General features: G+C 34.7%; 5 protein-coding genes across 5 annotated transcripts; 2 read left to right on the top strand and 3 right to left on the bottom strand.

Annotated features, from left to right (window-relative positions):
- LOC122602987 (polyubiquitin 8-like) lies at window positions 1-1,454 on the top strand. The gene is made up of 2 exons (XM_043775601.1): window positions 1-823; window positions 1,345-1,454. The coding sequence occupies exons 1-2, from the start codon at window positions 1-3 to the stop codon at window positions 1,452-1,454; spliced, it is 933 nt and encodes a 310-aa protein (XP_043631536.1).
- A 1,349-nt stretch (window positions 1,455-2,803) lies between these two features.
- Window positions 2,804-8,765, bottom strand: LOC122603349 (butanoate--CoA ligase AAE1-like). Its single transcript, XM_043776024.1, has 2 exons — window positions 8,329-8,765; window positions 2,804-4,381 (listed from the first exon to the last, which is right to left on the bottom strand). The coding sequence occupies exons 1-2, from the start codon at window positions 8,530-8,532 to the stop codon at window positions 2,927-2,929; spliced, it is 1,659 nt and encodes a 552-aa protein (XP_043631959.1). The 5' UTR covers window positions 8,533-8,765; the 3' UTR covers window positions 2,804-2,926.
- A 1,487-nt stretch (window positions 8,766-10,252) lies between these two features.
- On the bottom strand, window positions 10,253-13,672 carry LOC122603404 (butanoate--CoA ligase AAE1-like). Its single transcript, XM_043776096.1, has 2 exons — window positions 13,402-13,672; window positions 10,253-11,833 (listed from the first exon to the last, which is right to left on the bottom strand). The coding sequence occupies exons 1-2, from the start codon at window positions 13,603-13,605 to the stop codon at window positions 10,376-10,378; spliced, it is 1,662 nt and encodes a 553-aa protein (XP_043632031.1). The 5' UTR covers window positions 13,606-13,672; the 3' UTR covers window positions 10,253-10,375.
- A 1,015-nt stretch (window positions 13,673-14,687) lies between these two features.
- LOC122602986 (protein ALP1-like) lies at window positions 14,688-17,294 on the bottom strand. Its single transcript, XM_043775600.1, has 2 exons — window positions 16,078-17,294; window positions 14,688-14,763 (listed from the first exon to the last, which is right to left on the bottom strand). Exons 1-2 carry the CDS (start codon window positions 17,292-17,294, stop codon window positions 14,688-14,690), a joined length of 1,293 nt encoding a protein of 430 aa, XP_043631535.1.
- Window positions 17,295-22,399: 5,105 nt separating this feature from the next.
- Window positions 22,400-24,349, top strand: LOC122605810. Its single transcript, XM_043778767.1, has 2 exons — window positions 22,400-22,585; window positions 23,578-24,349. Exons 1-2 carry the CDS (start codon window positions 22,465-22,467, stop codon window positions 24,114-24,116), a joined length of 660 nt encoding a protein of 219 aa, XP_043634702.1. The 5' UTR covers window positions 22,400-22,464; the 3' UTR covers window positions 24,117-24,349.
- The last annotated feature ends 581 nt before the right edge of the window (window positions 24,350-24,930 follow it).

Genomic DNA, 24,930 nt, shown 5'->3' with positions numbered 1-24,930 from the left:
ATGCAGCTGTCGTTGCGTACTGCCAACGGTGGCACCATTTGCTTAGAGGTTAACAATCTGGATACGCTTGACAGCGTTAGGGCCACGGTCACAGACATGGGATATCGTGTCTGCAACTGGCACATCAAGTCGTGGGACTCCCCGCAGATATTCGTCCTCGTTGGTCCTGATCAAAAGAAAACCTGTCTAGAGTACAATCCCTCTGACACCGTGTCCGACTTGAAGACCAAGACTGGCCTCCTGCCTGACCAGTATATACTTTTCTTTGCCGGGATGGTTCTTGAGAAATCGTCCCCGATTTCTCACTACAACATTTCTCGAGGCTCCACCCTCAATCTTGTTACTTATTTTGGGGGGTATATGACTATCTTCGTCGTGACCAACTCCGGAAAAACTATCTCTATGTTAGTCCATGGGCAATTCTCCGCCAGGCTAGTGAAAAAAATGATCAAGGACCAGATTGGGTATCTCGACGGCCAGAGGCTTGTCAATGTCTATGCCGGACAGGAGCTTCTTGACCAAGAGTCTCTCAGCGTCCTCGAGGAAGGTGCAACTCTCCATCTTGTGGATGATGCAAGGACGACGTCAAGGATTGAGATGAAGATACATGTCAAGATTTTCCTTCCTCGAAAGACAATCGAGTTGGATGTGGTGAACTTTGACACCATTAACCATGTGAAACATATGATTCCGGAAAAGGAACACATCCCCATTGGCCTGCAGGTTCTCTATCTGCCCCAAAAGCGGCTCGAGAACACCTTTACCCTTGCACACTACTACATCTTCAATGAAACCACCCTCTATCTTGCTCAAATTCCTGCAGGTGAGATTCATGAACATATATATATATAGATGATAATACATATATGGTTGTCATGTACATAATCTCTAATATATAGTTATGGTAGGTTCTTAGTCTGACCTGATCTGTTTCGATACTAAAGACCTAACTTAGCTTTTCAAAATTGAAAAAGTGACTGTTAGATTCTTAGTAACAAACGGTGGCCTTTTCTTTCTTTTACTTCACATAGCTTTTGGTCTTTTTTTAAAAACTCCAAATAGAAATATAAAAGGAAAATTGGGACTCTGTTTTCTAAAGAGCTCTCACTTGCTTTGAATGTTAATAGTTGATTGCTTATTAGATTGAAATGATTTAATATATAAATCTTTTTTTATATGAGATGTTAGTACACCACCTTTTTTAGCCATACACCACCAAATATGCTTCAATACAACACTTTAAAGCATATTTGGTGAGGTACGGTAAAAAGCTAGTGGTGTACTAATCATCATCTTTTTTTAGTAATTATGTAAGTGCTAATCTGAATAAACAATACTATGCAGAATACCATAGAATACCAGAGGCCCTGAACAAAGAAGGCGACCTACCAAAGACGCGGCTATCTGCTCGTTCATCTTCGAGGATGAATGCAATTCACCGTATAACTCGATAAGGTTCTATTAAAATGGTTTTCCAGAAGCTTTTTCAGTATGCAATGAAAACGAAAGATTATGGTTTTATAAGTTTCTGTAGGATTGGTTTTATGTGAACCTTTATGATTGTGATGATTGAACCTATTTTCTTTTTCTAAAGTTGTTTCAAGCTTGATGGTAAGTAGGTAACAACTTCTCTCGGACTGTTATCTGCCTAAGCCTAACTGCTCAACTTCCAACCAAAAACCATGTTAGCCAAATTCGAGTAACGCTAAGTAGATGCTGATATGTTTTCAAGAATGTTTTACGATGTTTCAAGAGTGATCAGAAAGAACATGCATTACCTAATTCACTGTATGCATAGTCATATATTTGGCTATCAAGTCTTGGGAGACTGGAGATAAATCATTTTAACCATACACAGGTGTTACTGTAAAAGATACAGCCTTCTCAATACACAGAATCTGATTCCATTCAAGAATAAACCAATTTGACAATTTAACGTCTACTTCAAATATAGGTCAGTCTACATATATTCAAAGGTAGCACATCTCTTAGTATAGAAGTCTTTCACAATGTTGTTTCCTATTCATTTTTTGGATAAACTATCGTAGTAGAAAGGATAAGCTAGTATGGCCACTATGGCAAAATAGTCCTAATTATTTGATATAACTATTTTATGAATTCTTTGATATCTTTCGGTATTTTGCCGAAAGAATTGTTAATGTAAATGGTGTTCAAAAAAAAAAAAAAAAAGTTTCTGTACATGCGAGCTGATATGGAACCTATGAATCACTTGAAATTAATGCTCACAATATATATGAAACAACAAATTAAGTAAAATAAAGTGGGATTAGCTTGGGATTTAATCGGGCTAGGCTAATAACCGAGCAAAGTGAAATTACCCGGGGCAAAAACCAGGCTGCCTAAACATGGACAGATGGACTGACTTCAGAACAGGCTTTTTTGGGTTGAGTATAGCTTGATTTGCTCATCACTAAGAAAGATAATGGACTTAGATTGTTTTGAACAAAAAATAAATTTTTTTTCTTTTAAAGGCAAATATCTCACACAAATCCACAAATATTTACAACTCGTCAACAGAACTTGAACCCACATCTTTTGGGTTGACGGGTAATAGCAACCATGGGCTCTAGAGTCGGATTTGATACTACTTAGGCTAATATATATATATATATGGGAAGTATGTAACGTTTAAACCTTTCATAATGACTAAAGAACACAATTAACTAGGTAGTCAAGCAGACAATGCAAGTAACCTCAATATACTCAAGAAATATCTTTTGTATTCTTTAGATCTACTATACTTATGTTCCAACCTACAAATGAAGCAATGGTTCACAAGTTATTCCATGGACAGTGTTCATTATTTATATTAACCATTCACAAAAGATACTGCGCAAAATACAGCATTCGATATACACAGAATCCGATTTCAATTAAGATTAGATAATTGCAACAAATTCAACCCTCATAGTTTGCTCTTACCTTTTGACGACAAACTCCCCATGGCCTTGGCCTTTTCGCGGAGAACAAACTTCTGCGTCTTCCCAGTCGACGTCTTTGGCAACTCTTCATACACAACCATTCGGGGTGCCATATAATGTGGCAAATTTTTCCTGCAGAATGCTATTAAATCATCGCCATTTAACTTATACCCTTCTTTTAGCTTCACAAAAGCACACGGTGTTTCCCCCCAATGATCATCCGGACGTCCTACAACAGCCGCCTCAAGAACGTCCGGATGCCTGAAAAGCACGGATTCCACCTCGATGGTACTGATATTCTCGCCACCCGAAATTATAATGTCTTTGGACCGATCCTTGAGTTCAATGTAACCATCTGGATGTCTCACCCCTAAATCACCACTTCGAAACCATCCATCCTTGAAAGCTTCTTGTGTCGCCTTTGTGTCCTTTAAATATCCATTCATTACAGTGTTTCCACGTAACATGACCTCTCCTATTGTCTTGGCATCCCATGGAACGCTTTTCATGGTCACTGGATCCTTAACATCGCTTTGCTCCAAACCTAAATGATTCAATCCTTGCCGGGACTTGATTGTCGCTCTTGCATCTGCTGGCAATGAGTTCCACTCAGGTTTCCAGGTGCACACCGTTGCAGGACCATACGTCTCAGTGAGACCATATCCGTGACACACATCAAACCCCAGCTGCTCCATACCAAAAAGCACCTGAGAAGGTGGTGGAGCACCACCGGTCATCACCAATACCTTTCCTGGAAGTGGGAGCTGCTCTGTGGTCGGCGCATTGATCATCATATTCAAAACTGTAGGAGCACCAGACATGTGTGTTACTTTGTGTCGACATATACTTTCAAAGATACCTTTTGCAGTCACCTCCCTGAGGCAGACATTTTTACCACCCTGCGCCGCCAATGCCCACGTCAAACACCATCCGTTGCAGTGAAACATAGGAAGCGTCCATAAGTATACAGACATCGATGGCATATCATTAAGTAATACAGTTGCTAAAGAGTTCAGATAAGCACCCCTGTGACTATAAACCACGCCTTTAGGACTTGAAGTTGTTCCTGATGTATAATTAAGTGCAATCGGGTCACACTCATCAATCGGTCTTCTGATCTCAAAATCAAGACTTCCCATATCCAAAAGTGTTTGGTACTCCGTAATTTCCAACTTTGGCTGTAGGGAACCCCCACTAGAATCTGGAATCAACACCAGTTGAGGAACTGTAGACATTGATTTCATGATATCTATTGCACCCTTGGCGACATCTATAAATTGGTAATCCACGAATAAAAGTCTGGCACTTGAATGTTTGAGTAAAGTTGACACCATTGCTGAATCATGACGGATGTTGAGGCAACAAAGAACAGCACCTGCCATCGGGACTGCAAAATGGAGCTCATACATTTCTGGAATATTCGGGGCCATGACAGCCACCTGCACCATATTGAAACCACAAAATCAGGATAAAATAAAGTTAGCTACTTCCAGTTTTTTGATTTATCAAATCAAGAAAAATTCTATTTCAATGTTATTAAAAACAAAGTAAACAGAAAACAGAGTAATTAATTACCAACTTAATAACACATTATTGGCTTCATTCAGGCCAAGTTAGGTTTTTCAGACATTGACCTTTATAAATAATTAAACCAATCTTGATTCAATAGTAACTCTAACTTCACCCAAGAGAACTGATCACCGACTCAATATCCATAAAACTCTAGGGAGCGTTCAGTTACTGAAAACGTTTTCTATATTTTCCATCCCTATATTTCGAGCATTAGCTACATTTATGTATTAGTTTAGTCGAAAGTAAATGTGTCCGACAACAATTACATAAACTTTTTCTAAATTGATCTCACAACTCGCCAAGTCATATATAGTTGCCATGTTGTTTTTCATGAACAACATTACCCTTTTCGCTATTAAAATAAACATCTTGATTCCATTGTCTCTCCCTTGCCTCTTGATGATCCTCTCACAACTTCATCCCTATCTATATCTATACTACTATATAAAGCATCAATCCCTCCCCCTTTTCTCAAATTACAACTTTGAACTATCCCAAATACATATGTCCTTGATTAACTAATTTAAACATCCCCACCTAGTATACCTATAACACCCTTAATGAAATAATTTACAATACAGATCCCTCAACCCTTAAAATAACTATACTATCATCTTTAACATCACTTACTATTACATTCACCACCATTGTCGCCCCCATCACCCATCTCGCCACCACTACATGCACCACCGCTGCCGCTCGTCGCCGCCACCACTACCCTCACCGCCATGGATGTAAACACCATCACCATTGCCGCCGTATTGCACGAGCATACGTCTAGCAGTCACCGATCCTTCTATTTCCCTAGACTCTATTTTTTCGCAACTTCCAATTGGTTCTCCTTTACGAGATAAATCTTTTACATCTTTTCTTAGAGATGTATCTATTCAAAGTTTTTCTCATCCAAATACTTCCTTTGACCTAATCACCTTTAACATCATTTACTATTACATTCACCACCATTACAGCCCCCATCACCCATTTCGACACCACTACATACACCGCCGCCGTCGCCGCGCCACTACCATCACCGTCATGGCAGCCGACACTAGCACCATCGCCACCGCATTGCACGGGCATACGTCTAGTAGTCACCGATGCTTCTATTTCCCCAGACTCTATTTTTCGCAACTTCCAATTGGTTCTCCTTTACGAGATAAATCTTTACATCTTTTCTCAGAGATGTATCTATTCAAAGTTTTTCTCGTCCAAATACTTCCTTTGACCTATTTATCATATGCTTTTGTTCTTAGTAATTATTTCATTCATGTTCTTGTACGTTGTTCTACACAAACACCAACTCAACCTTCCATCTGGGAGACTTCGTTTGTCTAATTTGTACTACTCCTAAACACGAGTGTAAATGGTTTCTTTCTCCGGTTATTCCAATTTCGCATCACGCTTTTTCCGTTCATGCTAACATTTCAAGAGCCTAGATCTTATAGTGAAGCTTTCAATAATCGTGACCGGGTTTTAGAAATGAATAAAGAAACTAATGCTTTTCATACAAATGGCACTTGGGAGGTGTGCGATCTTCCTCCCCGGCAAGAAAGCACTAAAAAATTGATGGGTTTACATTGGTTAAGCCCAAATCGCAGGAAGGTTACAAAAGCTTATTGGTTGTTCCAGATCAACCGAAAGGTGTTGATTATTTTGATACCTACTCTCCGGTTGTCAAAATGGAAACTTTTTGCTATTTCTAATCATTGGCAAGTCAACTAATTAGATGTCAAAAATGCCATTTTTCACGGAAACATTTTTGAGAACGTTTATATGAAAATGTCCCTTGGTATTCCAACTTCCGACAACAAAGTTTTGTCGACTTCAAAAGTTGTTGTATGGTTTTAAGCAAACAAGTGATAATAGTTTGAAAACTTCATCAAGGCTTTACATGGTCCAGGAATGGTTATAATCTCGTTTGGATGAACGGTGATATTCAAATGACTATCGTGCAATTTATGTTGATGACATATTGGCAGTGGTTCAAATCCTAATTTGTTTCTCAAGTGCATCAGACTTTCACCATTGGGTTTTCTCAACTACTTCTTGGGGGTAAAGGTTTGTTACCCTGAGCATGAGAACATTTATACTAGACGAAAGTTTACTCAAGGATTGCTCATTGGGGTCGGTTTCTTAGATACTAAACATTATACTCCTTTTCCTCAACATATAAAGTTTTTTACTCTTGTACCCTTTACCTCAAACACCAAGATAGATTTTAAAACTTTCTGATTCCAATTCCTTCAAATTCCAATTCCATTAAAAACCATCTGTCAACCAAACGCCCTCTTATAGATCATTGATTGGTAAACATAACTTTCCAGCTCACACAAGTCCTAATTTGTCTTTTGTGATTCAGACTTTAAGTCAATTCATGCAGTATGCACATTCACATAGGCAATATTCTTCAATTACCAAAATGCTAAAAGGGTACAGGTGATCAAGGTGTTTTACTCAACGATTCAACGAACCTCGGCTATTCAGATCGCAGCTTAGTACAATTTTTCGTCATTACATCACAGGTTATGTTATCTTATTTGGAGGTTCCCCAAGTAGTTCGAAGCCCAAAAAGTCGTCTACCATTTTTATTTTGTTCTGGATGTTGAATATCTTTTCTTGGCCAATGTCAATGCTAAACTTCCATGGTGATGTGTCTATAGGAAGAAGTGGAGGTATAAAACACATAGAGCTATGGTCACTTCACAAGAGAAAGGGTCATGGATGAGTTGATCGAGAATAGCTATCTATTACTGTGAAATCAACTTATGGACATTTTTACAAAGATTTTGCCATCTAATCAATTTTGACAATTGTTATCCAAATTGGGATTTCTAATTATCATCCTCCATTTTGATGGGAGGCATAGAGTTATATTATTTTGTATATAGATTTTAAAAGAATAATTATATAATTAGTAGATTGTCAATTACTTGTGTATTTAAGCCATATTTTGCCTCATTTTCCTACTAATACAAGAAAAAAAGTTCTCTAATCCTCTCTAGATTAAGAAAAAGACATCCTCATTTCATTCATTCAAAACACCGGAATATGTATTTAGTTAAGACATGATGGTAACGAGGGGGATTTGAAGGGAAAAAGAATCTTGGTCTAGAGTGAACAAACCAAACGACAAATGCTACTACCATAACCGTCATTAGCTTCACGTTTGGTCTACTTAATAATCATTCAATATAAAGATTAACATTTGCAAATGTAGATTTAAGATAATGTCAACTTGTCAAGCATCTTTAAATCTTGTGTGCCAAACATAACCACGCTTTGACCCAAATGTCAAATGAGCAAAGTATACTACCTCCAAAATGACCAAATTATTCGTTGACTTTTTGTTGGGAATCATCTTAAACCTTTTCCTAGATTTCTCATACCCAAAACAGACAACACCAATTTGGAATGATTCATCATTTCAATTCATATTGTATTTCGAAAAGAAATGTATAACCTCTGAACAGTTGATCATTACTGCAAATGGGGTTGATTGCTCACTGGTCAGCTACTTATACCTTGGGTTTCCCACCAAGGTTCAAGACTTGAGAGAGGTGTTTTCATGAACTCCTAAGTTTCATTCTAGGCATTCGGGTTAGTTTACTAGTATGAAATAGGAATATGTGACTCTTAGATACCTAAATTTAAGTATAAGACCTCTCGGATCTTACTTTTTAATCCATATAACACATGGGTTCCAATCATTTATATATTATACAATAAATATTAAAATTTTAATATGTAAAGATTCACTTAATATCTAACGGTCATATATATTCACTATTCTATATATCTATATATTCAAACTTACAACATCGTGGCGAGCAATATGAAAACGAGATGCAAGAGAAGAAGCAATTTTGAGACATCGATCACGAGTCTGTCGCCAAGTGAAGCTAACATGATGATCATAAACAACCGACAATCTGTCTCTATAAACAACTGCTGATCTTTCCAGAAAACTTATTGGAGTTAATGGAACGTAATTCGCATCACAACGAATCGTCCCTTCCATTTCTATCTTTTATTTATTGATTAATCAATAGAAATGGAAAGAAATGGGTGTTATGTTGGTGGATAAATACGAGCAACCGAATTCATTAAGCCAGTTTCTACTTTTTTTTATATATACTTTTTTTTGGGGTCTGATTACTTGTATATTTATTGTTGTATGCATCCAAATTTCCACCGACCGGTATGCAGTCCACCAGTCTTCAGATTCCCGAAAGGAATATAGGAACGGGCAATATTTTTCTATTATTTTAATTTTTTTTATAATAATGTTGAAGGTGGTTTAATAGATGTGTAAAGTTGGATTTATTTAATAAAAAAAAATTGATTTACTTTTACAAAATTTAGATTTTTAGTTATATAGATGGATTTAGTGTAGTCGTATCAATTTGGTAGTTATATTTTTTAAGAATAATAATGTTAAAATGTGAACAGTTGTATACTCAAGTTTAAATACATAATCACATATTCTTAGTCTTATATAAAAGTAGATTAACTGTATTAAAAGTATGTTGAGTATTTAATAAGTTTATGAATAGTGTTAATTTTATTAGTAAGAGTATTTTGAGTATTCAAAAGTTGAATGTAAAAAAAAAAAGCAGTTTATTTTAATAACGATATAAATAGGTGGAATAACTTTATCTACAAGTAAGAACGTGAATTGACATTATTAATTCGTAAATTGAATTGGTTTTTGTTAGACATAGAGTTAGAAGTTATAGCTAAAATACTATCAAATACATTGGAGATCGTTATAGTTTTAAAAAATAAATATAGGACCTCTAGGCTTGTCGGATATAAGGATCAAACCGTAGAGCTCCAACCACTTATTTAAATATTTAATGATTTGTATGTAATATATTTTATTAAGAATAGATTAAGATAAATCACCGGCTTGATGATAAATATAAGAAAAGGGTAAATGTCCTTTTTAGTGACTTTTATTGAAAAATTGGAGGAGCGGTTCCCTTTATAAAAGATTATCGATACAGTAAAATAATTATCATTTTATTTACTTTTGGAACACTTCGGTTACTAATGTTTCTTGTAAAAGTCAAACGGACATATTTAACTAAGAAAATGCTCAACAAAATTTACAAGTTACAAGTAAATGGGTCTCTTTTCTCAAATCTCAACTAATCAAATTTTTTCTCTCCCTCTATAAATCATTTATTCCTCCAGTTCATTCAAAATCTTTTATTTTAAAAAGCGTACATCGATAAATTATAAAAATTATATGGGTGTTATTAAAATTTCATGCTCTTTAGTTAGAGATGTCATTCGGTTTACTTTCGACGAATTTTTAAATCCGAAAGCGAAGCCCGTAATATTTAAGGACGGAGCCCGTCTAGATCACCCCATCACCGTCACCGCCATTACATCACCACCCCGCCATCACCTCCATCACCGCTGAAACGGGCTGAGTATATTTCTCTCGTAATATATAAAAATATAAAGGGGCATGTTGATTCATTGTTAAAAAGAAGATATAGGTTTGTTTCATGAAGGATTAAAGTTTAAAGGTATGTAATGTTTCTACCTTTCCGGTTTCCAACTTTCCATAACGACTAACATAAAAGTTATGCACGATCACTCTAATAATGAAGTACCAACTGATGTTGTCTTAGCTACTTCTACAGTGAATCTCGACTAAATGGTCCAATAATCATTGTCAGATAATACCAAAAATGAAGCAATGGTTCGCAAGTTAGTCATGGAGAGTGTTAGATAAATTATATTTTACTATTCACAAAAGTTACAGCACAATATACATTCTCTTCATTTTTCAATACACAAATTCCCAATTTATTCAAGAATAGATATAGATTAAACAACAAATTCAACCATCATAGTTTGCTCTTACCTTTTGACGACAAACTCCCCATGGCCTTGGCCTTTTCCCGGAGAAGAAATTTCTGCGTCTTCCCTGTCGATGTCTTTGGCAACTCGTCAAACACAACTGTTCGGGGTGCCATATAATGTGGCAAGTTTTGCTTGCAGAATGCTATTAAATCATTACTATTTAACTTGTACCCTTCTTTTAGCTTCACAAAAGCACACGGTGTTTCTCCCCAATGATCGTCAGGTCGTGCTACAACAGCTGCTTCCAGAACGCCTGGATGCCTGAAAAGCACGGATTCCACCTCAATCGTACTGATATTCTCGCCACCCGAAATTATAATGTCTTTGGCCCGATCCTTGAGTTCAATATAACCATCAGAATGTCTCACACCTAAATCACCACTACGAAACCATCCGTCCTTAAAAGCTTCTTGTGTCGCCTTTGTGTCCTTTAAATATCCATTCATTATGGTGTTTCCACGCAACATGACCTCTCCTATTGTCTTGGAATCCCACGGGACGCTTTTCATGGTCACTGGATCCTTAATATCGACTTCTTCCAAACCTATATGATTCACTCCTTGTCTGGACTTGATTTTTGCTCTTTCATCTAATGGCAACGAGTTCCACTCAGGTTTCCAGGTGCAGATAGTTCCAGGACCATATGTCTCAGTGAGACCGTATGAGTGACACACATCGAACCCCAGCTGCTCCATACCAAATACCACCTGGGAAGGTGGTGGAGCCCCACCGGTCATCACCAATACCTTTCCTGGAAGTGGGAGCCGCTCTGTGGCCGGCGCATTGATTATCATGTTCAAAACTGTAGGAGCACCAGACATGTGTGTTACTTTGTGTCGAGATATGCTTTCAAAGATACCTTTTGCAGTCACCGCCCTGACACAGACATTTGTACCACCCTGCGCCGCCAATGCCCATGTCATACACCATCCATTGCAGTGAAACATAGGAACCGTCCATAAGTATACAGAGATTGATGGCAACTCATTAAGTAAAACTGCGGCTAAAGAGTTCAAATAAGCACCTCTGTGACTGTAAACCACGCCTTTAGGATTTGAAGTCGTTCCTGATGTATAGTTAAGTGCAATTGGATCACACTCATCAATCGGTCTTCTGATCTCAAAATCAAGACTTCCCATATCCAAAAGTGTTTGATACTCCAAAATATGCGACTTTGGCTGTAGGGAAAACTCACTAGAATCTGGGATCAGCACCAGTTGAGGAACTGCAGACATAGAGTTCAACATAATGTCTATCGCACCCTTTGCAACATCTATAAACTGGTAATCTACGAATATAAGTTTGGCGCTTGAATGTTTAAGTAAAGTCGACACCATTGCTGAATCATGACGGATGTTGAGGCTGCAAAGAACTGCGCCTGCCATCGGGACTGCAAAATGGAGCTCATACATTTCCGGGATATTCGGGGCCAAGACAGCCACCTGCTCGATATTGAAACAACAAAATTAGGATAAAAGAACCCTGTTTTGAGTTTTTGATACAAAAAATATAGAAACATTCTATTTCTATGTCATTAAAAAAACCAAAGTAAACAGAAAACAGAGTAATTAATTACAAAATAAGAGATTATTAAGACATCATAGGCTTTCATTCAGCCCAAGTTTGGTCTTTCAGAGTTCAGACATTGACCTATATAGATAATTGGACCAATCTTAACTAAATCACTTAAGAGAACTGATCTTCAACTTGAACTCATTCAAGTGCTATATTCGGTAAAACAAGCTGCGAAATGAAACTATTGTGAAACAATTCTCACAAAATAATATAGTTCATTAATCAATATACATTTCTAGGATATTAGGGGCACAAATACTTGAAGCAACATGGTTTGGATCAATGGTAAATACTCTGGCCTATGAAGACAGAGGTCATGGTTTCGATCCTCATTTATGCAAAGGTTAGAGGGTCTTTCCTACCATTAAGATAGAAAAATGGAAGCAACCTCTCTACTTAGGTAGAAGTAAGGTCTGCGTACATCTTAACCTTTCCATACACCGTTGATGTATTGGGGCTCGAAACCCGTAAAAGGCAGCACTGAGCAGTTTCTTTCTTTTATACTTGACAATAAATCTGGATAACTCATTTGTATTACAATAACATAAATCTTAGTATTTTTGAAATTATATATAATAAACTTCAAACATAAAACATAATCGTTTAAAAAGATTAACATTGCACTCCAAAGTTCAAACTTAATTGTTTATAAAGATAAAATTAGACCAATCTAAATTCAGTTAAGTTTTTTTAAAAAATAAAAACTAAAAATTGACCAAAGTTGACCCGAGTCGGCCAAGTTTGACCAAAGTTAACCCGAATCTTGAATGTTGACCGATTTTTAATCTGATCCAGCCGGATCCAACTCGTGGAGGAACCGATCCCGAGTTTGAGTTCTCGACTGAGTTATCAGAGCAATACCAAACTGGGTGTGTATCCTAACACAGTAACACTAAAAACCTTGCTGTTGTGTATATTAAACTAAAGTCTTACTATTTTATTTTCTACACGTATCCAACTAGGTCTGTTTATGCCATCGTGTGTATTTAATTAACTTGTTTTTGCTACACGGCTTATTTTTTTAGTTTCGGTGACTTGGCACGTTAATCATGAACAAAAATAATGAGTACATTTTCAAGGGGAAATGATAAGTACTACAAAACCGTAAAGAAATAAAATCTATTTTGCTCCCTAAAATTAATTAAATGTACATACTAACAGTATCCACAATGATAATAAGTCATTAAAAGCTTTTTTATTTTGATACTTTACAAATTCACTAATTTAAGTCAGTGCTCAGTACCTCACATACGTACTCTACTCGCACTACGTATGTTTTCCCCCATTTTTAAAATTGGATACGCACAACAACTAACGGATAGAGTTTATTACACTTTTACACTAATTCCAAAAATTTTATATACCTAAATGCAACCTTAAAATTCCTAAATTAAAAAAATACTCCGTAATAATTAAAAAAGAGATACAAACTTACGACATCGTGGCGAGCAATATGAAAACGAGAGGCAAGAGAAGAGGCCATTTTGACACATCGATCACGTGTCTGTCGCCAAGTGAAGCTAACATGATGATCATAAACGAGCGACAGTCTGTCTCTATAAACAACAGCTGACCTTTCCAAAAAACTTATTGGACTTAATGGAACGTAATTTGCATCACAACGTATCGTCCCTTCCATTTCTTTCTTTCTTTCAATTATTGGTAGTAGTAATTCAATTTGTTAAGGGGATAATAAAAATGGAAAGAAAGAAATAATGGGTGTTTTAATTTGTAACTTAATATTGGGTGTGTGATTTGTCAATTTTTGTTGATGTGGTGTGTTACAAAAAAAAAAAAAAGAGTGGATGAGAGTGATGTGTGACTGTATATATTTAAAGTTGGTTAATACGTGTGGATGGTAGATACTAGCAGACAAGAGTAGTATCAATGGAATTGATTTTTAAATAGCTTACAAATAACAAACTCTAAATGGTAACTGGTAGACGATAGCCCAATCTAGCCCAATTGAGAGTCCAAATTCATTTCCACACATTTCAAATTGGCCCACAAAAACCTAACGAAAATTAAACATCAGCACCTAATACTAATTTAAAAGTCCTTCATGACTAACATTCGTAGGAAAAATCTTTTTAATTACAAAATAACGACATATATTAGAATCAAAAAATGAAATTAAGGAAAAAATTAATGGAATCTATCTATTATGTTTTGATGCTTTAAAATGATTATTTGGAAAAAAATTTAAAAAGCTAAATCATCTTTTAAATATATAAAACAAAACCTGAGTTTTTTTCATCACATCACATTATGAATCATTGACGTTTGTTGTCTCATTATAGAAGGATTACTCAATGGTAATGTTTAGAAAAAAAAAATTTAATTTAAGTTATTGTAAAATAAATATTAATAACTTAATTGCACTTTTATAAAAAAAAAAATTTTAAATCATTATTACGGGCAAATTTAAATACTTTTCAAACTAGTAAATAAGAAACCCAGACTAGTCCAACTTGTCAGAGGCATCCCATGTTTTACCTAAGATCTTGAGTTCAATCCTTAGAGATGATAAGTCTTGGGGTTTTTTCCTCCGAATATTTGTAGCGGACCATAGTCAACATTTTGTTGTTTAGGTTACGTGCAAGACTTCATCATTATATGGTAAAATTTCCCTGATGTCACACACCGACTGAAGGTTTGAAAATAAAAGTAAATAAGAAACCCAATTAACATCCAAAAAAAAAAACCCAATTAAATGTTAAGTTAAATGCTAATATCGTCCTTGTGGTTTTTATAAACACCACCAACAACCTTAATCCGTCTCTTAGACAAGATAAACCTGCCGCAACCCAAGTATAACATTATAAATGTTGAATGGATATACATTTTATAAACATTAAGAAAAATTTTTATTAAACAATTTTAAACCATCATATAATATACTTATTACGCCTTATCTTAATCTTAACATATATACTATAAGACAATTGAACTAATGATTTATTAACCAATCAAATCGCTCAATTTCATCAAACTGATTCTCGCTTATGTCATCATTTAGATTAACTACAAATTAAAAATTCTAATAATCATTATCGAAATATATTATTATATTATAATTTATATTAATTTATAAAAAAAAGTCTCATTAATTTACACTTTTTTGTTTTTCATCAAAAAGTTACACTTTTTAACCCTAAATATTTATTTTTTGCCATCAACTTGAGAGAATTTTTTTTAAATTTATAATCATTTAATTAATTAAAAAAATTTCAACGTACGAAATATTGTCTATAAAAATTTATTTCAAAACCTAATGACTTATAAACAAATTATAAATATTAATATTTAGTTTAATATTTAACATAAACACAATTTGAATTTTAGATACATCGTCTAAACATAATAACAAATGACGATATACAACATTATTATCTTGAATACAATAGAAATCACTGAACATGAGACGATCACAGAACAAAACACAAAAAAAAAAAGTTTGAACGAGTAGAGTGAGGTCCAAGTGCCTTCCTTTTACTTTCTTTATCTCTTGCATCAATGCAATCATCCATTTTTTAATAGACTTGAGACTATCACCTTTTCACCTGTTTTGTTTATATAATTTCCTTTTTTAATTAAGAATGAGATTCGGATGTAGTTGTGATAGAGAGGATAGTTATTGGATGTGTCTTTGAGAGAAAAAACTGACATGATTGTTAAGACAAGGTGATGACGACGTTAAGATAGGAAACGAACTAGATGACAAACTTCTCTTTTGTATAGCGGACATTGAAAGAAAGAAGGGAAGGTGTTAGCGAAAAGATACTTTGAGTGTCAAAGAGAACATAAGGTAGGAAGGAGTACTCATTTTATACCCAAACTTACCCCAATCATCTTATAATCAAAACCCATCAACTCACAACTACCCAATTCTATCCAATTCTTACCCAAATCACTGGCAACACATATCCAATTCTTACCCAAATTCAATTTCTTTTCAAATTTTTTTTTTCTACATAAATATATTATTAACTTAAAACATTTTATTTAACACTTAAACAAACATTACACAACACATAAAAAAAATACATAATAAACGGGAAAAAAAAAACATAAGACGCTATCGTCGATAAATGCCAAGTCTTGAGCCCACACATGTTCGGTGAGGTCATAACGAAGACAATGATGGATGTCTTCGTTTAGTAGCTCACCTAAGACGCTATAGTCGAACACTGGTTGGACCGGCGGGTCCATTATGTGAACCGGTGAGATTGCTCTGCCATCGCCTTTTATGATCATGTTGTGTAAAATACAAGCCGCATAAACATACTGCTCGATCTTGTCTTTGATCATGGGTCGAAGAGGACGCCTAAGAATTTTCCATTTCCCTTTTAGAAGCCTAAATGCACGCTCCACATCTTTCCTCGCCGCCTCTTGTAACTTCTTGAATCTTTTCTCCTTCGGGTCAGTAGGATACGGGTATGCTTTTACAAACGTCGAGTACTTGCTGTAGATGTTGTCGGTTAGATAATAACCGCGTCTGTACTCTCGACCATTAACGACAAAAGAAGTATCCGAGGTCGTGCCATTTCGCTCCGTGAGATACAAGTCGGATTGGTTCAACACGTTTATGTCGTTGTTTGAACCGGGAGCACCAAAATAAACATGCCAAATCCAGGTATCTTGAGAAGCGGTGATCTCAAGCATAATAGTAGGAACGCCATGGTCGCCTCTCGTATATTGTCCTCTCAAGTGTCTAGGACAATTTAACCACTCGACGTGTGTACAATCGATGCTACCAAGCATCCCCGGCATGTGATGGTGTTGTTCGTGTGCCTCGAAAATGCGAGCAACGTCGTGTTGAGTAGGCCTACGTAAGTACTCTTGACCATACAACTTAATGATGGCGTCACAAAAATGGTCAAGAGACTCGCGCCCGATTCGAGCGGCCATATGCAAGTACTCATTGTACTCGTCGGGCGGATTGCCCGTAGCGAGTTGACGTACCGCCGAGCACACTTTTTGTATCGTCCTAAAGCTTCTTCTCCTACGCGCATCGAACCCTTCTTGAAAATATGGAAAATTTGCTTGGATGTCATTGACGCTTTTTAAAAACATGGTTTTCTCCATACGATACGTTTTTCGAAAGTAAACATCGTCGTATTCTGGTTCGTCAACAAACCAATCATTTAGTAGTATTTGATGACCGACTTCACGTTCTCGATTGACGTATCTACGGTGTTGAATGTCGTTAGAGTTTGCCGTGTCGTCCATCCATTGAACCGCATTTTGCAAAAAGTGAACATCGGTCTCAGATGACGAACCCGATTCCACAACGAGAGTCCGTGATTCGGAAGATGTGGAAGACATTTTCAAGGTGAGGTGGTGATTATTTAGGTGAATGGAGAAAAATATATGTGTTTTATGTATATATTAAAGATGGTTGTATACATATATATATATATATATATATAGAAGTAAAAGGCTTTTTTTTTTAAATTCTGGTCAACTAGCCGTTTAGGGGGGGGGGGGACCACGCGTTTTTAACGTTCAAAATTGCTACCCGGCTCTCGGTTACTTAGCCCGAACTCATACCCGATTTGTGATAGCCGATGGTTACCCGATAGGTGGGGGTGGTGTAGCTGATCGGGTTCCATGTACCCGATGCCTTACCCGACATGTATTCCCTCTTACCTAACATTTTTAAGTCAACTCAACACCGTGATTGATGAGTGGGTTGGGTGCACCTCTCGCCCAGTGGGAAGTAATGATGATGGAGATGACTACTTTTTGAAATTTTTTTAGTTTGTTAATAATTTAAGATTATTTATGCCATCCTTAAAAATTGATAGGGATAAAGCAAATAGGTAGGCAATATGTTAAGACTACACGGTGTGAGGCGTTTGCCTACCCCGTTCCCGGCCAAAACGCGGTGAACATCGGCCCGAGTGGGCGTTTCGCATGCCAACCAAGCCCAAACTGAACGGGCAAAAACCTTTGACCAAAAACTTAACTTTTTCCCTTCCCAAGAATTTTCACCCGTTTGACATTAAATTTCCTAAAAAAAAATATTTTTTTTAAAAAAAATTCACTTGTAACTCTATTGAAACTTCATTTTCACTCCACATCTCTTTACACTTTCTTCTCTTCTCTTATTTTCTATACTTTCTGATCATTTTTGTTAAAAAAAAAACCATGTATCCCAACAATTTCAACTATGGATTCCTAAGATCAAACACCCATGCTCCACCGGATGTTAACGACCCAAACGTCTTGAATAGTCCCGGGGTTATAAGGTACATGGCTCAAATGCAACAAATGTCGATGCAACCGATGCCGATGCCACCGATGCAACTGATGCCCGATATGTTCGGTTTGGGACAAACTCAACCCGTTCCACAATTTTATAATAGTCCACAACAAATGTTTGGTACAACTTTATTTACTTATAATTTTTTGTACAATTTTTTTTAATTATATACTTGTATACTTTTTGTACACTTTTATATACTTATATAATTTTTTACACCTTCATTTAGATCGACAAAGGATGGTCGAGACTCCATCACCCATACCACACTCGCCGGATATTGAAATACAAGAGACCCAAGTTCAAGAAGAGCAAGTCGGTCCATCACAAAAAAAAAATCATAAAAAGAAAGGACCCGACGAACCGAGGGTGAAAGCGGTGCCCATCCCTTGGACACTTGATGAAGAATTTCCTTAGCCAAAGCTTGGCTCGACGTGACGGAGGACCCGAAGTTTGGTACTTTTCTATATACTATTTTGGTTTCTTTTATAATTTTTTTGTTATTCTTTGTTTTCGGTTTTTTTTAAAAGAAAAAGTTTTTTTTTGTTAAATGTTACTGTTTTTTTTTCTTCTTTTTTTTAACTTATTTTCGGTTTTTTTTTTAAAAAATGTTTCTGTTTCTTTTTTTTAAAAGCCTTCGTTTTTTTATTAAATGTTTCTGCTTTTTTTTTTAATTTATTTTCGGTTATCTTTTTAAAAAAAGCTTCTTTTTTTTAAAAAGATTTCGACTTCTTTTTTTTAAATGTTTCTGTTTTTTTTCTTTTTTAACTTTCTTTTCGGTTATATTTTTTAAAAAACCTTTTGTTTTTTTAAAGCATTCGGTTGTTTTTCTTTTTGTAAATGTTTCTGTTTTTTTTTTTTTTTTTTTTTTTTTTAAACATTTTTTCGGTTTTATTTTTCTTAATTGTAGCAAACTATCAAAAAGAGAAGATATATTGGCGAAAAATTATGAAGAAGTTTCGCACTCTTGAAAATAAAGGAAATGACTACCGTGACCAAGACTCACTCGGCTCGAAATGGCGAAAGATAAAGTCTCAAGTTGCCATCTTCAACCAAATCTACACTCGTCACAAAGATAAAAATAACCATCAAAGTGGTAGTAACAATGCTCAAATTTTGGAAAGAGTTTTAGCCGAGTACCAAGGAGCAATGCTCAAACCGTTCCCGTACATAGCTATTTGGGAACTTGTTAAGAGAAGTTCAAGGTTCCATATTATTGCCGAGTTTGATGGAAAGGCTACACGCGGTGAACCAACCGCCAAAAGGTCAAAAACTTCCTCATTCGTTGATCCACAAAGCAAAGGGTCCAAGATTAAGATGAACATTGATTTAAATGAGGATGAGGAAGTTGAAGGTCGGTATATTCGACCCATAGGCTGAGACGCGGCCAAAAGGTCATCCGCATCGGGGTCGGCTTCGGGTTCGGGTTTGGTGCGGCGTATTGACTACACGGAAGTTTTTGAGAAAGTTACCCAAGAGTTGCATGGCTTAATGGAATCAAGTAATAAACGTGCGTCGTTGAGTGAAAGAAAATTGTTACTTAAAGAAAAAAGGGAGAAAAGGGAGGACTTCAAGATGATGGCGAAAGATTATAGCTATCTTGAGGACGAAGAACGTAGTATCATGGATGACATGAAAAAGGAAATTCGGGAAAAAGTATTACGGCGACAACTAGTAGTTTTTTAAAATTGTCTAAGTTTTTATGTCTTTTTAAAATTATGTTCTTCTTTAGTTTAACATTGTGTTCTATTAGTTTATGTAATGGATTTTATGGATTTTTATTTACTTTATGTTATTTTAAACGTGTAGTAACAAGCCTATAATTTAAAGTATAGTAACAAATATATAATTTAAAGTATATAAATAAAAATATGTAAATAAAAATGTAAATAAAAGTTTATAAAAGAATCATTTGGTCAAAGACACATGGCAAGAGATGCCCCATTGTGTTGGAATGTCTCATACCACCATTTTTGTTAGAATGCTCATTTGCTTAGTTGGAGCCACATGGCCAAAGACCCCCCTTCTCCAAAACCCCTCATACCATTTAGTCTAATATAAAGCTAAAATATTGGTTTATGTAAGTTAAAATTTATTATAGACCGATTAGTTTAAGTTAACATTATATCTATATCAATATCTATATCTATACTATATTATAAAGTAGATCTGCCCTGTTTACATTTTAAGTTTCAACATTAATTTTCCAAAATGCCCATATTTCAATTCTATATTTACTTAAGACTCTTTCTCTCTCCTCAAATCTCAATCAATTATTTGTTTTCTCTCCCATCCATAAATCATTTATTCCTCCAATTCATTCAAAATCTTTTATCTCAATACATCTATAAATTATAAAAATTATATGGGTGTTCTTAAAATTTCATGCTCTTTCATTAGAGATGCCATTCGATATACTTTCGACAAATTTTTAAATCCGAGGGCGGAGCCCGTACGGCTAAGGCATTTGGCTATCACACTCTATGACCTATCACCCCATCATCTCACCGCCGGAACGCGCGGGTAAATGCTCTCGTTATAATAAATGGTAATCTCATATTAATTCAAAAAAGATAAAATAAAAGAAAGGGTAACATAGTTTCTAATCAAATAAAATAAATGGTAACATAGTTTCCAACTTACCACGGAGATAAAATTTTTGTATAGAAATGTAAAAGTTACTTAAGGTTGGATTAAATTACGTATTATTACAACGTGAAATATAAGAGATCGGATAAAAGATGTTAAAAAGTTACTTAAGGTTGGATTAAATTACGTATTATTACAACGTGAAATATAAGAGATCGGATAAAAGATGTTAAACTTTTATAGATAAAATAACTAGGTCTTTTACCCACACGATGTACGGTTGCTTAAAAGTATAGTTGAATTAAGTCAGCTAAAAGTTTAGAATGTCAACAATTATTAGTAATTTGTTTTTGCGTTTTATATACATTGATAAAAACGTACTCATCTAAATATTATGTGGTGGCATCATGTATTCATATCATGTATTCATACATTTAACTTGTAGTTTTTGATAATAATTTATTAGTTTAAAGAAAGTTTTCACAATCTTAAAACCCTTTAGATTTTATCATGTTAACTATAACATTTGTTACTTGAAATCATATAAATTTTAACAAATCAATTGATATTCTGTTGCGGTTATGATTTTATTAACTAAATAAAATGGTGTTTGTTTTTAGTTAAAAAGAAGATTTGATATTTAATATGACTGGTAATTGTTGTTAAAAAGAAATATGCCTAATAATCAAAAACTACCTTTTAAATATCTTTTTATCTTTGCCTAAAAATAATTGTCATTGAAGTTTATGATTTCTTTTATAATTTTATAAGATAAATAATTTTATTTAATTGTCAAATATCTGATATGATGTACCTAATTGCTATTGAATGACAAGTTAACTCAAGAAGATGATGTTCTTAAGCTAACATTAAAAATAACATCATAAATAAAGTAAAAAGCAAAATAAAAAATTAAGTAACAATATTAAGAAAACATGGTTATGATCTTATGGATATCTCCATAAACATGAGGAAAAAAAAAATTCAAAATATACTATGCAAGACAACAAAAAATTCTAAAATAACTTAGATAATATAAACGAACCTTAGGATTGAAAACAAATTCTTTTTGTGTTTTGGAAAGTGAATCTTTTGGTAGGAAGAGAATTTTAAGAAATTTATTATGAATATATATTGTGATTTGAAAGTAATCGAGTTTTACAATTGAAAACATATATTAGAGATATTTATTATTAAATAATATTGTAAAAGAATTATAAAGATGACACATAAGCTTTTATTCCATGTGTCAATTTTAAAAAATAACTTTAAATTGAAGATGTCTTTAAAAAGCTAGAATTTCTATTGTTTTAATATGTATATAGATATAGATGTTTACTTTTACATTTCTTGCACATCAGAACTTAAGTTATTTTTGATTATAATAAAATAATATTGATTTAAAGGTAAAACAGTTTCAAGATAAAGGACTTAAGTTAACTTGTTTGATACTACAAGGATATCTTTCCAAATAATAAACACAATCTTGGACCGTTGGATCAAAATATAGCCGTTGGTGAAACGCTCCTCCCATTTAAATATTTCATACTTTTCTTTCTTATTCGAATAAAATAATCCTTACAAACCGCCTAAAACCATACCAAATCTGCAAATCTCAAAATCAATTTCTGAAAAATTACTATGTCAAGAATGATGCGTTCGGATCGAAAACCACCGCTAGCGTTGCGATCTCCGATTAGGCTTCGTCCCCGTCCCCCTCTTCATTCAAAAAGCCTAAATAGTATTCAAACCCCATCATCAGGTACTTTTAAAGAATTTATCTTGAGATTTGATTGATTTTTGTTACTTCGAGTATCCGGGTATCGATATCGTTAACTGAATTTTGTTTTATTGTGAAACCCTTACAGGTGTTTGTGATAATGTCTAAATGAAATTTACTTTTTTCTTATTAGAAATTATTTTTTTCCTATATTTTGTATATCTGATGAATTTGTTTAAGGGGTTTTTAAATTGATGTAAAGTTGTTCATATTCGTTGATTTTGTTACTTAAGGTATCTGGGTATCGATATTGTTAGTTGAAATTGGTTGTATTATAAAATCCTTCCAGGTGTTTGTGAAAATGTCTAGGTGAAATTTACTTTCTACTTTTAGAAATTACTTTTTTCGTTGTTTTATATATCTGATGAATTTGTTAATGGGTTCTTAAATTTAATGAAAAGTTGTCATATTCGTTGATTTTATATCGAAATTGGTTAAGTACTTATGAGAGATTTCTTGGGATCGATACTTTGTAACAAACACAAAAAAGACTACATGGTGTTTGTGAAAATGACTAACTGATGAGTTTGTGAATGGGTTTTTAATTTGGTGAAAAGTAGTTCATATTCGTTGATTTTATATCGAAATTGGCTGAAGATTTCTTGGGTTTGATCTTGTGTAAAATGTACTAATAACAGTTCATGGTGTTTATGGAAATGACTAACTGATGAATTTTTTCATGGGTGTTTGAATTAGTGACAAGTTGTTCATATTTGTCGAGTTTATATCGAAATTGGCAGAAGATTTTTTGGGTTCGATATTGTGTAATATGTTGTAAAAACAGTTCATGGTGTTTGTTAAAATGACTAACTGAACCTCCTTTTTTTTGTTGAAAAGAAATAAAAATTGAGAATCGTTTGTTTAGTTTAAACTAAAAGATATGAAAAGGTGTTTATATTCATAAGTTGAAATAGGTTGGATATAAAAAATTTATGAGATTCATAGAGCGTTGTTGTTTTGCTTGATTTTTGTAGGTTATTTGACAAAGTCCTGTATGCGCAAACGGTCTTCCAACTTGGAAGAAACTGAACTCCGTCCTGAATACCAAACGATATCTTGCGAGTTAAAAGCTTTATCAAAGATGGTTCAAGATAACCTGAGTGGATCCGCCACTACAAATCAATCTGCAAATGCTCATAATGGGAATCTTATGTTCGAAAGGGGCAGGTTGTATTATGAGTATTCGGCTAGAAGGAATGAAAGGCTGAAAAGGAAGAGAGGAGACTATGATGCTGAGAAAAAGACTCCATCCAAACAGTATCTTGGGGTTAGAGTCGAGTCAGCAAAAAAAGCGACAAGGGAAGTCAGAAAATACGAGAGTGCAAGGAAGATGGCGACGCCGATGGTGGAGAGAAGAGAGGTGGTGGCGTCAGCGACTACACAGAGGTATTCGTTGAGAAGTAGCATGAAAGAAAACAAGAAACCACCGTTGGCTACGAGTTTTGAAAGAACAGTGGATGCAACTGTGGGAAGAAAAACTACGGTTAGAAGGACTGCAAGAAAAGGATACTAGCTGCAGCCATTTCGTACCTTCTTATTAGTATTAGTATTACCGGTACGGGTTATGATCATAGATACAGGCCATGTTACTGGGTATGTGTTTGAAGTGATGGTTAATATTTGAGTGCATCTTTGGTGCCTGTTAGTGAAAGTTGCAATCAATTGGATTTATGTTGGTTGCTAAGAACTTATGGTGTAGTTCTTTGTTTTTGATATATTTGAAGTAAAATGAATTAAGTTCTTCTACTTTATTGCTATGACCAGACAAACACCTACAGTGGTGGTTTGATTTACCAAATTTTCATCAGCCAAGTTTTTCAATCACAAAAACTTCAAAGAAGAAGCTATCATTTGTTGATCTATTTAACTTCTTTCATGAGACTCTTTTAAAAGTGCATCTACTATGGTTAATCCTTTTAAAGGTTTATAATTGTACCATGTCATGGCATATTTTATAAACATTTCCATTTCATAATATTTTACAGCAATGCACAAATCTTTAATATACTTGTAAATGAAATTGATACCCAGTTATCGTTAAACAGATTTAGGGGGAAAAAAACTTATGTGAAAATGTTTATAAATTTATTATTAGACCTCTTTGAACTAAGCATAAATTACACTTTTGGTCTCTGAATTTGGCACGTTTTTCACTTTTAGTCACCAAACTTCAAAATTTGCAAATTGTACACTAAACTTGCCACTTTTCGTCTCTTTTGGTCACCGCGTCAACTTTGTTACTCTTCCTCCAATAACTTCCCCAGATTCGTTAGTTTTCTTTTTAGTTTTCGGCCTTTCCATTTATTCCATTATTAAAGGTGATAATC

The sequence above is a fragment of the Erigeron canadensis genome, chromosome 6, assembly GCF_010389155.1.
Source record: "Erigeron canadensis isolate Cc75 chromosome 6, C_canadensis_v1, whole genome shotgun sequence".
Lineage (NCBI taxonomy): Eukaryota > Viridiplantae > Streptophyta > Magnoliopsida > Asterales > Asteraceae > Erigeron > Erigeron canadensis.
Note: the sequence above shows the minus strand (reverse complement) of the source record. Positions and strands in the feature narration are given on the sequence as shown.

Excerpts from the sequence above, each read along its gene's own strand:
- LOC122602987 (XM_043775601.1), top strand. The coding sequence starts at position 1 with ATGCAGCTGTCGTTGCGTACTGCCAACGGTGGCACCATTTGCTTAGAG. Across the intron at positions 824-1,344 it reads TCTTGCTCAAATTCCTGCAG|AATACCATAGAATACCAGAG; the intron begins GTGAGATTCATG and ends AATACTATGCAG.
- LOC122603349 (XM_043776024.1), bottom strand. The coding sequence starts at position 8,532 with ATGGAAGGGACGATTCGTTGTGATGCGAATTACGTTCCATTAACTCCA. Across the intron at positions 4,382-8,328 it reads ATATTGCTCGCCACGATGTT|GTGGCTGTCATGGCCCCGAA; the intron begins GTAAGTTTGAAT and ends AATATGGTGCAG.
- LOC122603404 (XM_043776096.1), bottom strand. The coding sequence starts at position 13,605 with ATGGAAGGGACGATACGTTGTGATGCAAATTACGTTCCATTAAGTCCA. Across the intron at positions 11,834-13,401 it reads ATATTGCTCGCCACGATGTC|GTGGCTGTCTTGGCCCCGAA; the intron begins GTAAGTTTGTAT and ends AATATCGAGCAG.
- LOC122602986 (XM_043775600.1), bottom strand. The coding sequence starts at position 17,294 with ATGTCTTCCACATCTTCCGAATCACGGACTCTCGTTGTGGAATCGGGT. Across the intron at positions 14,764-16,077 it reads TATGACCTCACCGAACATGT|GTTTATCTTGTCTAAGAGAC; the intron begins GTGGGCTCAAGA and ends GGGTTGCGGCAG.
- LOC122605810 (XM_043778767.1), top strand. The coding sequence starts at position 22,465 with ATGTCAAGAATGATGCGTTCGGATCGAAAACCACCGCTAGCGTTGCGA. Across the intron at positions 22,586-23,577 it reads TATTCAAACCCCATCATCAG|GTTATTTGACAAAGTCCTGT; the intron begins GTACTTTTAAAG and ends TGATTTTTGTAG.